General features: G+C 43.2%; 1 protein-coding gene across 2 annotated transcripts in view; it reads right to left on the reverse strand.

Moving 5' to 3' along the window:
* Positions 1-3,348: 3,348 nt before the first annotated feature.
* LOC133359128 (uncharacterized) overlaps positions 3,349-19,640 on the reverse strand; it is a 44,374-nt gene continuing 28,082 nt past the window's right edge. For both annotated transcript variants that reach the window (XM_061577521.1, XM_061577522.1), the window contains 7 exons: positions 14,904-15,019; positions 14,268-14,378; positions 12,539-12,605; positions 11,642-11,757; positions 9,897-10,007; positions 8,197-8,250; positions 3,349-4,850 (listed from right to left, as the gene is read on the reverse strand). In XM_061577521.1, coding sequence (XP_061433505.1) covers positions 4,717-4,850; positions 8,197-8,250; positions 9,897-10,007; positions 11,642-11,757; positions 12,539-12,605; positions 14,268-14,378; positions 14,904-15,019 — 709 coding nt within the window. In that variant the 3' untranslated portion in view covers positions 3,349-4,716. The remainder of the gene's footprint in view (positions 4,851-8,196; positions 8,251-9,896; positions 10,008-11,641; positions 11,758-12,538; positions 12,606-14,267; positions 14,379-14,903; positions 15,020-19,640) is intronic.

The following is a 19,640-nucleotide window of genomic DNA, read 5'->3' on the forward strand; positions in this document are numbered from 1 at the left end:
ACCCTCACCCCACCCACACTCACCAAGGTGAGGCGTGCTCTAGTACCCCCCACGTCTACACTCCTCACCCCAACCACACTCACCAAGGTGAGGCGTGCTGTAGTTTCCCACATCTACACCCCCCACCCTCACCCCACCCACACTCACCAAGGTGTCCAATTCACTTTTTAACTTGAATAACTGCTATTATTTTCGATAAATGTTGCTTAGGAAACCGCATTGCCAGCATGGTGAGGTATGGACGAAGAACTCCACTATTCGCACAGCATGGGAAGGCCCTCATCCAGAAGTGGACAGTTAAAAGGGCTTGAACACAGTAGACGGGGCAAGTCCGGGCCTTTGCCCAGTAACATCTGTGAGTGTTGTTTCAAAGGACATTGTCTGCAGTGATTGAGGACCTGCTGAGGCATTTAAACCAGCGGCAAGGTTCACATCACACAGTTACCATGCCCAGTCGTCTGATTTATTTCTATTGCGGTGCTCGTTGCCAATCCCTGCTGCCGGCTCCCTTACCGGAGCCCCCATCCCACAATGCCGGGACATCTCTTGGGATCATGATGTGGACGACACGTTCAGCTGTTGATGGCCACAGACAGGTGGCAGCACATGGCCCTTCGCAGCCGCATGACTGACGGCTTGCGAGATTACGACTGCTGCCCTGACTCATGATGCGTGCACAATTATTTATCCATAATACACGAACGCGTACAGCAGGAGACAGGGGACAGCACTACCGACAGGAGTACAACACCCACGTCGTGCTGTGTGGGACTCTCACCAAGCTCAAGGATTGTTGTATCAAGATGTACCATCAGCCATGACCTATCCCCTGCAACATGCACACCTCCCCAATCCGTCACCATAAATCATGGTCTTGTGATGCCATAATCTATACAGGTCCCGCACATGACCCAATTCATTGTTCTGTGGCCACGGTGGACATCTTCTCAGGCGTCATTTAGCTGCCATGCCATCATTAGTCTCATCCACTGGCCATAATCCCCTCCAGTAACGTGTCCTGCACAAGTCCACTTCTCTTAAGTCAATGGCTTTCTCTAATTGCCCAATATTGATCTGTTCTCGTGGTGGTCGCGTGGAATGTCCTCCTGGTCCTCCGATTTTACCCTCCGCATTTAGAAACACGCATGTACATTATTTATAAACACTCGTGTACATTATTTTAAAAAATCCGGCTATACATTATTTAGAAACACGTGTACCTTATGTAGAAACACGTGTACATTATAGAGAAACACGTATGTACAGTATGTAGAAATACGTGTACATTATGTAGAAACACGCATGTAGATTCAGTAGAAACACGTGACATATAGAAACACTCATGCACATTAAGAAGAAACACGTGTATATTATGTAGAAACACACGTGTACATTATGCAGAGACAAACGTATACATTATTTAGAAACACACGTGTTCATTGTTTAAAATATACGGGTATACATTATTTGGAAACACATGTACATTATGTAGAAACACGGGTACATTGTCGAAACACGCGTGTACATTATGTAGAAACACGTGTACATTATGTCGAAACACACGTGTACATTATTTAGACACGTGTACATTATGTAGAAACACACGTGTACATTATTTGGAAACACGTGTACATTATTTAGAATATACGGGTATACATTATTTGGAAACATGTACATTATGTAGAAACACTCGTGTACATTATGTAGAACCACATGTGTACATTATGTAGAAACACGCATGTACATTATTTTGAAACGTGTGTACATTATTTTGAAACACGTGTACATTATTTGGCAGCTATAGATTGCTATAAAGGGTTTTAAACCACTTCGATGAGCTATCATGTGTAAGGTGGTCGCCTCTAACACGTTCCTTCGGAGTGGGCAGGTAGGAACTTGGTTGGACAGCGCATTCGTGCACGACAGACAAATATGCACGACAGACAGACAAATAATCCCTGGTGGGCAGTGTGGAACCTGATGTTCCTACCTATATAAACAAGCTCCTAGCTCAGATTAAATTACATGTTGAATAATATAGATGAGTTGAGTCTCCTTCACAACCCACACTGACCAGTGCAATGAAGTATAGTCAAAATCCCAATGACAACATGGCATATGGGAGGCCTTCATCAAGCAGTGAATTGTATAACACGCGTGGAACACGACTGTGGCTTCTTTCTCACAAACTACACAATTTAGCATGACACCACAGAAGGCATCTCCAGTCCATGTTGATCATGGGGGTTGTTTGACTATACTGTACTTCACCTCGCTGGTCAACGTGGGTTGTTTAAGGAATGATGGAGGGCAGACCAGGGTTAGATATTACACGCTATGGCTACGCACCTGTACACAGGTACATGAGGAAGATCATAAAGCTACAGTGTGTTTGTACTCACACACACACACCTGTATGCAGGTAGATAAGGGAGATCATGCAGCTTCACTGTGTATCTGTACCCACACATCTGTACATAGGTACACAATGTCCCGTTGTGACTCATCGCCAATGTTGATTCACAGAAAGGGCGTCCGAGATTGAGCAGCATCACTTCCTCACGGTGCTACAACTCTACATTGCCGATCAAACGCGTCGGAGCGTGAGGAAGTTCACGCGCGGTGCTACTGCAGGGGTAATGGCACCGCTAGGTAGGAGACGGTGCCGCAGTCCTAGCGGCTGTGTGAGCTGGGGGCCGCTCCCTCGCGCTGGGGCTGCTGCTGGCGCTGGGTGAGGGGAGGGGTCAAGCAGCGGGACCCCAACCTGGCGGAGATTTCAGTGCAGAGCTCGAGGAGATTGAGGCCGCTGGCCCCCGAGGTCTCTCCCTGCTGCGCGCCGACTGCAGGGGTCCCGCTGTTTCCCGACCCCTCGCTGTTATGCGAACAGCTGCTGCCGCCGCTGGGCTCATCGCTCGCGGAGTAAGGGCTGTCGCCCGACGGTTCCCCTCCCTGGGTCGCACCTCCGCGGGTTCGCGAGAGAGGCATGGCTCGTCGCCGGCTCCCATACGCCTGTAAACACTGCGTTGCCTCCCCGCCAATCAAACGCGACGCCTCCCCTCACACAGCCCCGTGCAGCAATCACACGCTCTGAACGGGGGGTCAGGGGTCGGAGGGCGAATGACGTTGCTCGCACGCGCGGCCGCCGCGAGCGGGTGATAACGCTCGTTTAAAGGGGCCGTGGAATAGGTATTTACGGTGGATGTGAGCCCTCACACAGCACAAGTCTCCACGGTGACAGAACGGAGCGTGCAACCTTGGAAACACCGAAAACCCCCATTACGAGCGCACACACACACACAGCACCACGCGCTTTCACCCGCTTGTCCAAACCACACAAGGCTGCGGTGGGTTATTAATGATTTATTCTCGGCCGACTGGGATTCACTGTTGGGTCAGTAGAGATCGGCAAGGCAGGCCTATACTATCGCCCAAGGGTCTGTACCCGATTTATCTAATTTGATAGGCTCTCAGCAGGTTTGGTTTTTCTAGCCTCAATCCCAATACTCTTTTACCTCTTACTCATGGTTAGATGCGCACGGCGCTCCGTTGGTCTCGTCCTCGCCGCTCACCTCGACGCGTCACACGGACGTTTGAGTGGCCGAGCTGGAGACCGTCCCGAGGGCTGACTTTTGGAGCAAGAGAACGCTTTACCCCTATGTGCCCTCCCTTTTTCCTTAACCTACATCAAAAAACTCCGACCCGATGGGCGAAACCCGTCCACCATATCACCACAGATTAATCATGTTTTATTGTATTTGCATACACATTGAATGTACATTTACATGTAACATCTGCATGTGTCATAATATATTGGAATATCTATTACATAAGTGGCTTCATTCAAATGAAAGCGCAATCACGCGGTGGTGATGTTATTTCCCTCGGCTGGTATGCAGGAGTGCATGGATTCGATCCTGATCCTGACAGAAATTGTATGTAGTCCCTGCGGTCATGTGGATAATTATATGAGGACTACGGTATGGCCCTTCATATTTAGAAACGTGCATTGAGATTATGTGGCTGCTACGATGCGTGGCTAGATCAACTCTGAAAAGAAGGCAATAGCTCCGCGGGCTTTACCTGGTAAATAAAAGTTTAGTTTAAAAACTGAGAGAATTGTGCAAATAAAGCTACATAGCAATGCTTAAGTAATTAATATTAAGCAATGGCTGTTAAGTGATTAATATTAACTAGCCTTTTGCCCGTCAAAGGACGGGTGTATTGCAGTAAATCTGGAACTTGCAAGTGAAAAGCAGACCGCGACGTGATATTCTTTCCATAAATTCGTGTGTATTTTGTACGGCCGCGGTGACACAGAATTATTTCATTTAAAGGTTATAAATCCTTGTTCATCATGACGCCCTTTTTACTTCTATGTCTCAACAGCGTTACGGAGATTGCGTGACGTGAGGGTTCTGCCTTTGGAGTGAGGGTTATAAGTTAACGCTGAAGAGGGGGGAGGAGGCGCCTTGCCCCCCCATATGGAGTGACGTCACCCGCTAATTATTATTAATGGAGGGGGGGGGGTGTCCATTTGGAGGACGTCACCTGTTCATGATTATTAATGAGGGGGGCTGTTCGATGTGGAGTGACATTAACTGCTCATGATTATTAATGAGGGGGGCTGGTCCATGTGGAGTGACGTCACACGCGGGACACATTCTTGGCTCATTATAGTAGCAAATAGTTATTAAGCGTGGTCAACAAGAATTAGTGTCATTCACTCTGAGTATGCGTTCCTCCGATAACGCCGTCTGTGCCCGTCCTTGAGGGTGCGCCGCGGTGCCTGCGTCGTGATGGTCTTGGCACTCGGCGGAGAATGTCTTTAAACACATGACGCCTTTTCCGAGCTGAAAAACGGAGATGTACTTGTTGTTAATGAATTACAGCACATCCAGACGTGTCGTGCATTTGAAGACTGGTTGGAGACAATGGTGTGCACTCGAATATGGGTTGTGAGCAGGAAGTATCAGCCAAAATGTTGACATTTTATTTCCACTGCATAACTTCAAAATGCTATTATAATAAAAATGATGGCAGTTTTGTTTTGCAGAAAATAACTGCAATGTCCTCCATGCACATAGGGAAAGCTGAGTATTAAGACGTTTTTAGAAAAGTCCTGCATTTTTATGTTTAGCCAATTCTGTTAATGTCTGTTTAACATTTGAGAAGCACCAAAATACCTGCAGATAACCCATACATACAGGGAAGTAATGCCTAAAGCTCTGCACAGTTGGATTTAACTGTCTATTGATGTACTGCTATCTCCTAATCACCTTACAACCCAAGTCTACATCATCTGGCATATTTCCAGGTAGTCTCCCACCAGAATACTAACCAGGCTCCAGCCTGTTAAACGTCTGAGATCCGATGAGATTGGGTGCATTCAGAGTGACTTGATCGTAGACATTTAAATCAGATACGGCTGTTACTGCACATGCATGACTTGAAGAGCCTCTGCCACATCACACAGCAACATTACTCCACGCGGCGTAGGTCAAGGATGCAATGTCGGTGCGGTAAATGCACGCTTAATAATTTGTGAAACGCACAATGTATGACTGCACCACGCTTGCACACCCATGGGAAATAAAACAGTTACATATATCTACAATGCAGCAATAACTTTCCAGCATAGCCTATGTCGTGTTACGTATTTCCACTGCTCTCAATAGGTAATGTGGGCATGCTCTCCAATGGGCACAGCTATCGCTAGCCATGCCTGTCTTGGAGATGGGGTTATACGGTTGGTCATATTCCTTTAGATTGGTGGTTGTCAAACTGTTGTACAGCATGAGTAATATGAGCTATGAACAATTATGCCAATGCTGTGAAAGTCATTATGAAGTACAATTCATTCAAAATACTTAACCATTTGTTGGAATGAAACATTTAGAATTCCAGTTATTAAAATACATAATTGGGATGAAATGTGTTAATTTTACAAATGGGAAATTACACAAATGATCCCTTGCACGAGGAAGCTCAACTGTGCACCCTGCAGTCATGACTGATAACTCATTGCCAGAACACAGCAGGGCATCCCTCATGCCAGCACCTCTGTTGAGAGTGCACTGCTGGTGTCAGCATGGTGCCGTGATGTATCTCATGCTTTGTTCTGTGGATGAGCGGGTTGCTGCTGCTGCTGCTATAAGCGTACACGGTCACTAGAAGATGTCTACCACCGTTCGGGTGAAGTCTGAAACTCAAAAATGGTCACGCTTTGCACAAGCTGTTCGAGATAATCTGTTCTGAGCTGGCTTGGAAGGTATGCATTGTTTTAGCTCTGGTGTCATATTCAGTTAAATATATCAGGATATATTTATCATAAACACCATTTTTTTAACTAGATATGTTTAGCCAACCTACCTGTGGCCAGTGGCAGCAAAAATGTATGCTGGAGCCATGGCAGGTACCCCCCACAATGAGGCACTGCCCCTATGAAAGAGCTGCCCCTTAGGGTTCCTGTCCGGTAACCCGTTAAAAAGTCCCCAAAAATAACTTATTCGAAATACGCACTTACGTCTTTCAATATCGTCATTATCAGCCACGATCAATCCACTGCTGGATGAAGACCTCCCTACGCCATTTATATATCACATTCCATCAATAAAACATTCACTTAACATCCACGCATGCTGATTTCATGTTCACGCCTGATAGCAATGAGACTGTATCTTCTTGGTTCTTTCGGTAAAGTCACGTAGAAGGGAAGTAATAAAATAATAAAAATAAAACATAATAAAATTATTCTCACGACGTTTCGGCCACAACGCAAGCAGGTGAAAACCAGGTCCGTCGATGCGACAGAGTCAGACTCTGTCGCCTCGACGGAACTGGTTTTCACCTGAGGACGGCTGCTTGCGTTGTGGCCGAAACGTCGTGAGAATAATTTTATTATGTTTTATTTTTATTATTTTATTACTTCCCTTCTACGTGACTTTACCGAAAGAACCAAGAAGATGAATCCCTGCAGTCACGAAAGCTTTAAATCAAAATGAGACTGTATTTGAGGAGATAGCATGTTTGCAAAAAATAGTCCCTTTTGGTCAACCTGGATCAGTGGCTTTTGTCATACAGTTTTCTGGGCTAAACGTATTTGGAACATGCATTGCCATGTCATTCATACTAAGGATAGTTTTTTGGTAGATCTTTTGGACATTAAATACATCAAAATCTGCTCAAATGCATTTAGCTTAGACAAAATAGATAAGCAAACAGTACGCTTCATATATCCGTCTCTCTACTTAAACAAAGTCTTACACAACACATAAGCCACGTGACATTCTGGGAGTACAGCACCGATTAAGTTAAAGCAAACTCTGAACTTGGTTTGACATACAGTGTCGTCAATAAAGTGAGACTTGCTTCAATCAGTGCTTGTGAACTGCTACATTTTATAGGTAAGAAACCCCTCTTTAAGAAATTGATCCTATAGTTTGACGCAATCATTTGCAGTGTGAAGAATACAGAGATAAAACTAGATGAAAAAAAGTATTTTTTAAGTGGAAACATATATGAAGGAGACATTATCTGCTCATCTATTTTCTACTTATATTATCCGCAACGATGTGAATGATTATGCTTGGAATAACACTGACACAGGAACACGTGGATCAGAGAACAAATACAAATTATAGACACTGGACGAGACTGGTGACAGAACAGCAGCCAAAGGAGATAACCTTGCTGAGAGTATTGAGTGATATCAGGTCATATGCAGGAGCGTGGAAGATTGTGGCATCACAAGACCATGTGGGATGGTGACGGCGTGGAAAAGTTAATTCATCCAGCAGTGTAGAGATTATGGCTCTTGATGAAGGTGGTAATCTAATTATTAGGCCTCCCCACGCCATTGCCATTGGGAAGCAGCCTGTCTGGTGAAGCCCGATGACACCAGTGGGTCCGGCGCATGACTGCTGGGCTGTGTTCTTGTCACTGAGCCAGTTCACAGAGTCATGCAGCTACATTATCAGAGCCGACTGAAGAATTATCAAAGTATAGACTACATCATATCATCAAGAATATTTTCTGGAGGTGTCATAGTTCTAATCACTTGCAACAACCTGATACCTAATTAACAATTGTTATCCAATTTCCCTTTAGACAACATAGAGGCTGTGGTAATGTGTTCCGTAACTGCAATAAAAATGGCTTAAAGGCTAGTGAACAGTGCAGCTAGAGCATGCGAAATACCTTTAATTTCTTCAGGTTCTGGAAACGTATCTTCATTTTCATGATGTGCTTGAACTGAAATGGCAAAAAAAATGAACTGAGTATTTCTCCCCGCTTGACTCATTATTTGTATTTTTACTGCTTTCTTCATGCATTTTAAAAGTAGCGAATCGTTATTTATAAATGGATTTGATCATTTCTATATATAGACTTATTAAGGCCTTATTATGTAAATGCATAAAGTCAGTCACTATAAATGAATATTTTGCATAATTAGAGTAAGGTAGGAACAGGAATGGGGAAGTATTGACCATCTCAGATTGGCTAATGACATGTGAGGTTCATTCCACTCAGGGTGTGCGGTGATTTCATTACGAGTTAAGAAATGAGAGAAACGCAATTTGCTTTGTGCCAAATCGAGGTTGGGTCCCTGGTACCCACCACCGCATATCCTCTCCCCGACTGAAACGCAGGCGGTGGTGGTGCACTCCCAAGAGGGAGGCACCGTGGCCTCCTCCACGCCAGTACGGCAGCTCGCACGGGCGAGCGTGCGCGCTGCTCCTTTGCTCCCCACAACATTGCAGCCCTCGCACACCCTGCTTACTAGGAGAATTCATTGCCATCTTGGTGTTCCCTAAGGTAAACTTCTCCTTGAAAGGAGCTCACCATAAGGACACAGAAGACATGAAAGCAATATGATGAGGCAACTGAGAGACTTGGGCTGGGAGCTGCCAGCACGGAGCCTGGAAGCTACGCGACGGCTGGAAGTAATGCCTGTGTAGTGACATAGAATGGTTCGCTACGGCGCATAGCGCTGGTTACTGACAAAGAGGGGAATTGTGGGTGCAGCAGAGCATGCAATGTCATGGAATGGGTCACTAGGGTGAGTAGCGCTGGTTGCTGGCAGAGATGGGCATCTGAGGACGTAACAGCCCGGTCGGCTAACAGGACACGTGATAGGCCGAGGTAAGGGATGTAAGGCAAAGGTGACAGAGGGGACACGTGGGGTATAGCCCAGAACCTTCTGGTAGTTTCCAGAAGGGGGTGTGGCCGAGGGCGGAGCCAGGCCACGCTGTGGGGCATAAAAGGGAGGTCCCGAGGCAGGATTGAGGCTGTCGTTTGGAATGGAACCCGCCGTGCTACGTCTTTGTCTTCGTCTCCTCGGCGTCGTGGGTCAGGCGTCATGGGTCAGGCAGCGTGCCGGCTGTCCTGACCCATCTGTAGTTATCCCGTGTGTGAACAGAAGTGTTTAAGTGTATAATAAAAGTATGTGCCTCCTATTATTAGGGTCTCTGAAGTGACTCACTACACATGAGTGGGGGAGGAGACTGCTTTGAAGGAGATCCACATGAGCAACTCATAGCTCAACTAGTTTGAACAACAACCATATATTACGTGACATTATGACTGGACGTCAGTCATGATAACCAATTAAAATAATTACAGGACATTGTTGAATACAAAGAGTGAAGGCTGTAAAAAGGTAAACATGCATAAAATCAGTCATACAACACGTTCACTCAAAAAAAGATAACTGTTGAAAAGGCAAGATTAAAAACTACAACCATGCATCTCTCGACTTTTTGCCAAGCAGTGCGCAGATGGTGATCTGGAAGTTAAATATCCCCTGACCTATACCTAAATTGGCCAATATGGGAGCATGGTGGTGTGTATACATCCTTCCGGCAGAGATGACAACAGGCAGAACAAGTATCACTTACGCGATGTGAAAGTTAAATCCATCATCAGTGTATAAATGTCCATCATCACTTCCAAAAGTCCGTTTTCCACAGCGTCACTTTGTAGGCACTTTTGCATTTCCTTTAACAGTTCTGAAAATGGGAATAGAGCGTGGTTATGCAATGTGCTCTTGGTAAAGGATAAAATATCTAATTCCCATTATAACATTTTTGGGTTAGGCCACAATGATGTGACCAAATCTGTTATATGAACCGTCCATCACCAGATACTGCCAAATAAATTACTCATCACTTGTACAAGTGTTTAACACATAAATCATTATTGTTTCAACTCACCGATAAGTTGAAAAAAAATACTTCCAACCAAATTTAGCGATTCGATATGATATTTTATTTTAAACTATGTCCAACATCATCAATACAAGATCCAGGAAGTATCACAACAATCCAGGGAGTTAAGAGTAACTGTGCCACCTCATCTGGTTTCTTCGATAAGTGTTATGGCTTGATTGGAAGCTTTCGTGATTGCAGGACTCCATACTCTTTGGTTCTTTCGGTAAAGTCACGTAGGTATAAAATAAAATAAATCACGACGTTTTGGGCGCAACACAAGCGTCCGTCATCAGGTGGGAAAGCATAGTCTGCTGCTGAGGCAGACTGTTTTAAAAGGTTTGAATTGGGTGTAGCTCAAGGGTTATAAAGAAGTGGCTGTGGCTAGTGATGTTAATGTGAGAAATTAGCATGTAACTGTAAGATAGGAGAGCGGCCTCCTAGACAAGGGCACGGAAGTGGCTATGTTAATGTGAGGGATTATCATGATGTTAAAGTGAGAAATTATGACTTCCTGGATTGTTATCTTGACTTCCTGCATCGTCAAGTTGATGTTTGAAGCAGTTTCAAATGAAACATTGTATCTAATTGCTAAATTTGGTAGTGAGGATTGTTGGTCAATTCACCAGTGAGTTGTAACAATAATAATTGACACCTTAAAGCTTATACACGTGACAATGCAATTCCTTTGGCTGTGTTAGGAGGTGATGTGTCTTAACAACACACATTTCATAATATAGGTTTTTGGGTCAGATCGCGTTATTTATAAATGTGTCATAACCCTCCACCACCCAACACATTTGTTCAGATCATTATATGGCCTAACACAAAAATAGAGTATTAATCGTCGTGTTGCCTACACCAATTTAAGTATTAAGATAAAACATCTAGTTTAGTAATTCTACACTTGATATACTTACATTTAATGCAGATATTTTTAATAGTGTAAAACGTGCATTGTATATTGAATTCCCCTGAGGATACGTCTAAGTGCTCGAAAGAGCTAAGCATTGCACTGGCGAGTTAAGTATAACAACACCAAATAGAAAGGGGTTAGGGTGATTAAACAACCAATGGGCATCTTGTACTAATTTACTTGCGCAGCTTAGTGAACTGGTTTTCAAGGCATGGCTGTCACACGATGCCAGAGGCATCAACAGATACACTGGGGCCTGACGTTTGGCTGCAATGAAATGTAGAAAAATATCCAAAGTGATATTGATAAACAAAAATAATTGTACAGCACAGAGGCTGGGTGCATTCCTGGAATGGTTTGTGGATGGCTTTTCTGTAACAGTTAACTACCCATCAGTATGATTGCTGTACGTGCCACGCCCTGCTGGAGAGACCCTTTTAAGTTGATTCCAGTCTAGGAGCTGCCTTTCTAAAACGTCTAATTTGACAAATTTGTAAATATAGGAAATATTGGTACACACCTGGTCCCCCTGCACGAAGAAAAGCCGCTTTGGCAAGAAGTCTCTTCTCCACTGAAAGGACGGCATTCAACTTGTTCCATATAGTTTGCAGGGTCTTTACCGTAGAATGGTCAAAGCTGTAAATAAATGCCACCCCGCAATGTTATTACCACCATGATGATTCCAAATAGCTTATTCTGCCTGACACACATGACCATTCCCATTAACACATATGAACAATACATGTTGGTTTAAATCAATACTGTAAATGCTAAAGCGAATGAAAATTATTAATGTGAAATAGAATGTGTTGCAATTCCTCTCTTGGAGATGATTTGCGCAATAGCTCAAGTTTACATGAAACGACTGCTTTAGGCGTGCATTCTAAGAAGTATAGTCAACGACTAAATGACACAACAATTAAACTTGCACCTATTGATGCACACAGCGTGCTGCGGATTGCCACTCAGGCTCTCTCTGTTTAGAGCTGCAGGAGTCGTGTACACCATGCACAGGATGTCGCCTGCCTACACGCCTCCCATGGGCACATATCTAATGCTGCTTTCTTCAAAAGGAATAAGCGATTTCATTACTAGTTACAAGGTCTCAGTTGCATCCAGATTACGAAGCCAGCTAGTTTACGATGGAAGTATCTGAATTTGTGCTGAATAGCTCTAGATTTGGATCACTGAGCACATTTGTAAATTATGGATGGCATAAGTCACTTGATTTCAAAGGATAGTGATGCCCTAGAGTTCACCACAATGAAGCAAAAACTATTTTAGACCCATACAGCTGTTGTACATTTTTCCGTGGGTCATGTTGGGTGTTCAATCTGTGTGTCTGCCTGATGCCAAGCCAGACCCTGCCGGCATCCCTCGATGTCTGTGACGAACCATGAGGTGGTCGACTCCTCACCTGGAAAGAGTCGTCAGCGGAATTAAATCTGTGTAAATGTCTTCAATCTCTTTCTCTAGTTTTGCACCTGTGAAAAACAAAACACACACTGTCATGTTTAACCACCAGCACAGACGACAGAGTTCATTTATGAAGAAAATATTATCCCATGGAGTCATGTTATTTTAAAAGAGAACTTATATATATTCCGTGCATAGTGACACAAGCGACATCTTGATGGTGTAGCTTTCAAGTGAAATAAGATAAAGTGCTAATGTTGAGTTTCATCTAAAGTACACCATCATAAACACTAATATAACATCACAACATCTACATAAACAATGATTTGACATACCAAGAACCAATAATATCAACAATAATGACGTATGAACATCAACAACAATATGATCATTGTTCATATCAAGATCAACAATATATCAACATCAACAATTACCTATCAACAACAATATTAATGTCAATATCATCAACACCACAAATATAATTCTTAGCACCAGCTATTCATCTATTTTACACAATAATATCCACAATATAACCACACTCTTAATAACTGCAAATACAACTGCAATCATAATAGCCACATTATAACTAAAACAACTTTAACAGTCGCAGTATAAGCACAACCATATCAACATCTGCATGACAACCACAAACAACATTCTAACCCAAGACAAAAACAAAGATTCCACTTTTTAAGCCCACACAGACTGTTGGGGCAAGTGCAGTTAGCGAGCACCTATTAAGGTCATGACGGCACACGAGGGAGTGAGATGACCAACACCACGCCCTGCTACCTCTTTCTCCATAGTGGCCATGCTTACACATAGCACCAGGTACGTATTTGAGGCTGAGTCGACCTAGAAGAGGCCCAGAACTAATTTAAGATAATCATCATTGGTGTTTGATCATAAGTGGGAATCGAACTCAGGTGGTCAGGTTTACAGCGCAGCATGCTAATCGCTACACTACTGCTCCCCGCACCTTCTAATCGCAATCATAACCACAAGCATAACCGCAACATTACAACAGCAGAATATAATCACAACCACAATTTAACCACGACAGGCACATTATAAACAGATCCACATTATATTCACAAAACCACAATATAACCACAATCAAAGCCATGACACATCCACATTATACCTACAACCATAACACATTAAAACCACAACCATAACTAACACATCATAACCACAATAGGCGCAAACCACAACCCAACATAACCAAACCATAACCCCATTATAACCACAACCACACTACAACCACATCCATAGTAGCAAGTTAATTCAAGATTGTATATATTTCTTATGTATATTCACACAACTTTTACACAATTTCCAGGGAATGTCCTCGGCAAGAGATTTTTTTTTCAGTTGTATGCCAGACAGATGGGTGGACATATGCGAACAAAATGTATAAATCATAATTTTGGATATTTTTAGGTTCAAACATAAGTATGAGGTAAGTAAGTGCAGATGTGCAAGTCTTGTTGGTAAGGAAAATAAACTTCGTGACAAACTACATTACATAAACATAATTATGTAGTCTAGCATAGTTTGAAACAAGACTGATTGGTCTGTCATAATGAATCATCATTGGCACTGCCAAAAATGACATTACCAGAACTCATGGTAACACGACTGGTGAGCTGCCCTGTCAAATGAAGGCCGTGTTCGTGCAGACCCACTTAGCAGAGTACATAATGTGTAGTCGTAGCACAGGTACTCACTATCGTCCACAGTGTAAGTCATCAGCATTTGGAACATGATCTCAGTGACGATTCGGAGAGGGATCTCAGAGTCATCTTGGGTGGGAGTGTCCTGGATCTTCTTGAGCAGCTCTAGGAAACACATGTGGCTCTTGTAAGGCGGTGAACACTGCAACATGCTCGTATTACAGGCGCACAGCAGTAACGATAATTGAATGCGTTTGTATGAACGAGTATAATATGCAGACGGTATGTAGAAATTCATCTCCGTGGAATGTGAATGTCAGGGTCATAATGTGATCCAATAATCGAACTGTCTAATTATTACAATCTTGTTTTATTTTCTTCGTTTTGCTTAACTTGTTGTACAAGTCGAAAGGCAGTTTAGCATATAATTTGCATGTCATTTACATACTAGGTTTAAAATATTGTATGCATATTTTGCGAGCATGAGAAATAACATGTCCTCATGAACTGAAGAAGCGATAGATGAAGTGATAGATAAAGCGATTTATGAAGCGATAGATGAAGCAATAAATGAAGCGACAGCTGAAGTGAGAGCTGGGGGCGATATTCCTGAGAAACTCTTGAGGACGGTGCCCGTCCCTGCAGAGCTGTCTCAGTAACGCTCACACAGAGGGGACGCTGTCTACACACCTGCACCTCCCTGCCGCAGGAAGGCCTCCTTAACGTCCACTTTCTCCTTTATGGTGTGCTCCACACTCAGCATGTTCAGAATGTTTATCAATGGCTGGACGACAGTGAAGTCAAATCTGTAAAAAATAACACACGCACAATTGAAAAATAAACGTAGAAAGTGATAAATACTGGCTCATAATTGAGGACCCCACTGCATTAGTCATTGGTGTATGAGTAATTTTTGCTTTGCGAGAGCCTACCAATTTCAGATCAGCTGGTATAGTTGTATATACAATAAACCCTTAATGTTCGTGGGGATTCGTTTCTGGAGAATGGCACGAATACTAACTCCGTGAATATTAATACTTAAAGCTTATGAGGAAAACAGGGTTAAGGGCATAAACATATTACCTTTAAACATGAACATATAAACTACTAGCAGGAAGTACCCGGCGTTGCCCGGGGGAAAACTATATTTCAAAACTTCTCTTACACAAGCTCTCCTCCTTCCAACTCCCCCATTGTTCTGCTCCTGCATTAGCGTTTTGCTTGAGCAGCTCTTTCCCCCGCCCGCTCACTTTGGAAAACTTATAAGCAGTTGCATATGGAGGCTTGCCCCCTCTTTTCTCTCCGTCTGATGATGACTGAATACTATTATAAAAATCAACATAGCAATGTGCCAAAATAATTTAGTTTTCAATCATCACCCATGACCTGCCATGGTATATGGATCAGAGGACGCTTAACATATAAATGCAACAAAAAGGTATGGAGAAATGCATGCTGCGGATTATACAACGACTGAAGGAGTAATACGTGTATCACAGAACACACACATATTACAGACATTATACTGACGTAAGAAAAGTAAAGTAGGGTTGGGCAAGACACATTGTGGGAAATGTTGTTTGACAAGACAGAATGGCAGCCAAAGGAGGGAGCGTGCCGGAGAGGGTGACCGCGACTGGGATAGAGCAAAGAGATTATCTCAGTCAGAGTCACACAGAAAATGTTCATCAAGACCTAGATGTCAATCGAGGGTAACTCTCAAACCCTTTATAGTTTATAATTTAATTATCGTACGAACAACTTTTAATAACCCCACTATTTATCTCAACCACTATCAACGGATATACAGTTATATAAATGTTGTCAAGCGCCATGGATTAAGGTGCTATATTTCTCTATGTAAGATAAGATAATGATTTAGTTGAAGCTTTCGTGACTGCAGGAATCCATACTCTTTGGTTCTTTCGGTAAATTTACGTAGGTATAAAATCAAATTAAATCACGACGTTTCGGGCGCAACACAAGCGTCCGTCATCAGGTGGGAAAGCATGATCCGCTGCTGAGGCAGATTTTTAAAAGGTTTGAAATGGGTGTAGCCCAAGGGTCATAAAGAAGCCAGAGCCACACGTTAAAAAAATTAGATGTAAACAAGATTGTCATCAATCATAGTAACATCCCAATTTCCGACAGTCTAAAATCGGCACTAGCTAAAGGGTTGAATGAATTTCGCAGTCACCCCTAAACACATCCCAGTGGATGATATAATTGCCCAGGTCGACGTAGCCCTCAAAGGCTTGGGACACATCCTGGCAGACGTTGCTAGATCTGAAATCGCTGCTATCCTCAAAAACGCTAAGAAACCCATTAGCAACATCAGCAAGGACGAGCGTTTTGAACTCTCTAAATTAAAAAACACAGATGACATTGTCATCCTCTCAGCCGACAAGGACAATGCCACTGTCATCATGGATAAAACCACTTACACCAACACAATTTAGGACCTTCTTAATGATGGCAGCTATACCAAAATCAACAGAGATCCCACCAACCGCCTAGCCACAAAAACCAACAATATCATCACTAAACCGATCAGACCAAGCAGAGCTCCCTAAAACCTTCGGCTGCTAGACCACCCAGATTTTATGGCCTTCCAAAAATCCACAAACTAGGTATCCCGCTCCATCCTATCGTCTCAGTCATTAACTCACTCACCTACAAACTGGCCCGATTTCTGTCTGAGACCCTGCTTCCTTTCACGGGCAAGTCCACCTCAGCTGTACTTAACTCAGCTCACTTGGTTTCTCTAATCAAGGACATCTCACTGTCTCCAGATGATTTGCTTGTCAGATTCGATGTAGTCTCTCTGTTCACCAATGTACCTGTACCTGACACCATTGCAATCATTGAAGACTTGGTCCAACAAGGACTGAATCCAGATGTACCAACTTTGGTAAGGCACTGCCTTCACCTGGAATGGTACATTCTACAAACAAAATGAGGGTACCCCAATGGGTTCTTCCTTATCGCCAGTGGTAGCGAATGTTTTCATGGAAAAAATTGAGACAGATGCCATCCAGACATCCACCCTACATCCTTCTTTGTGGAAGAGATATGTAGATGACACGTTCGCCATCTGGCCACATGGCCTGCCAGCACTGAACCAATTTCTCATCCACATCAATTCCATACAATCGTCTATCAAATTCACCATGGAAGTGGAAAAGGATGGCAAGCTACCATTCCTGGATGTTTTGATCGAGAAGATACCTGATGGCTCGTTGGGACATTCGGTCTACAGGAAAGCCACCCACACGGATGCCTATCTAAAGCCTGACTCCCACCACCATCCAGCCCAGAAGAATTCCCTCATCAAAACACTACACTATAGGGCCTGTTGCATATCCGACCAGCACCACCTAGCCAGTGAGTTGGAGCACGTACACCAAGCCCTCAGGATGAACGGATACTCGGACAGTACATTCTGCAAAGCTGTCTCTCCAGCCATGGGAAGACAACCTTCTGAGGATCCAACCAAAACCATCACTTTACCATACATAGCAGGGGTTACCAAAGATATTTCCAAAATCTTAAACAAACACAAGATCCAGGTTCGTGTCAACACAGTACACAAAATCCGTGATTTAATGCCATCTGTAAACGATGTTATTCCTGACATGCCATACCCTGGTGTCTACAAACTGAGTTGTGGTTGCGGTAGCAGTTACATTGGGGAAACGAAACGACATGTCTCGGACCGCGTTTGTGAATACAAGGCAGATCTGAAACACGGTAGGACAATTACCTCTGCCATTGCTGATCATTGTTTTACCGCTGTGGGCTTACACGAGATAGTTTTTTTCCAAGACGGAGATACTCTGCAAACCTAATGGCTACCTTCAGAGATGTGTTCATGAAGCTATCCAGATATATAAACACAGACACAACTTCAGCAGAGAAGATGGGTACAAACTGAGCAATCATTGGAATGTCGTTATTAACCAGGTAAAGTCTTAACTGACTGTGATGTTTCCATCCTACCTGCCTGAGTCTGCTGTTATTTACGACTCTCTGTGTCTCTCTCTCTCTGTGCCTCTCTCTTAGATTTCTCACATGTCGTTTGGATTGCACTCTCATGCTTACATGCCCTTTGGATTGCACTCTCATGCCTTTGGATCACCACTCTTAGATTTTACATTAACATGCTAATCTCTCACATTAACATAGCCACTTCAGTGCCCTTATCGAGGAGGCTGCTTTAGATTGCACCACTCTCCGATTTCACATTAACATGCTAATCTCTCACATTAACATAGCCACTTCCATGCCCTCGTCGAGGAGGCCGCTCTCCTATCTTACATTTACATGCTAATTTCTCACATTAACATCACTAGCCCCGCCCACTTCTTTATGACCCTTGGGCTACGCCCATTTCAAACCTTTTAAAACAGTCTGCCAACAGCAGCAGATCAAGCTTTCTCACCTGATGACGGACTCTTGTGTTACGCCCGAAACGTCGTAACCAAAAAGTATAAGATAATGAGTGAAGATCAAATGTGTCTAGGATTGCTAATTGATTGTTTGTGTTGACAAAGAAAATTAAAAGGTCATCGAATTATTTGTGCAAGTAAAGCAAGCTGTTAAATATATTTATATGCATATCTTGACACGTCACAAGTAAATTGAGTCTATTTTCGAATATACAAACAGGCTGCAGTCAAATATGTTGTCGATTTTCAAACATATACTGAATACAATTATTTAAATGTTGTCGATTTTCAACTGATTGTACCTACTAAATAGACGATATATAAACACATTGCTATGCTATCTACATTCACTTCTGACTGGATTGTGAGTATGATGCATTGCTGTGCTCTAGCAGCCAGAGCCATCTTCTCTTCACATAACAAGATATATCTCCGTAGAGGCACAGTGTGTGTGGGTATGGTAAACAACATCTTTAAAAGGAGACATTTGACCATGCTAATCGTAAAAAAACGCATATGTTGTTAAATTTATTAAATACGATGAGGGTTTCTTGCTTGGGATTTCGTCATTATTTAATGCTGGTCGTAGTAATGTGGCCCACGTCTACGACCTGTTTTCCTGAATGTTTATCCCGGATTGGGGTGGCCTGGTCAGCTGACTAGTTGTGGTTATAATGGGGTTTCCTGTCTCTCCCTCTGACTGTGGGCCTCTCTAATTGTGTGTGGATAGTGAGTGCTTTGGGGCAGCGTTTGTAAAGTGAAACTTGGTCATAAAAAGCAACGTACCAATGTGTCTAAAGAAGAAGGTTGTTTTATAAGAGTGCAGCATTACTTGTTGTGACATGGATCAGAAACATGAACAGTAGCAAAGAAAATGGAACAACAGTTCAATGTGCGCAGTGAAGCATGAAGGGATGCAAGCTTGGACTTACAATGAGAGATAGAAAGAGGAACAGATGGGTTAGAAAACATATGCAAA

Source organism: Lethenteron reissneri, chromosome 64 (genome assembly GCF_015708825.2).
Source record: "Lethenteron reissneri isolate LAM-NWPU_2019-01 chromosome 64, ASM1570882v1, whole genome shotgun sequence".
Classification (NCBI taxonomy): domain Eukaryota; kingdom Metazoa; phylum Chordata; class Hyperoartia; order Petromyzontiformes; family Petromyzontidae; genus Lethenteron; species Lethenteron reissneri.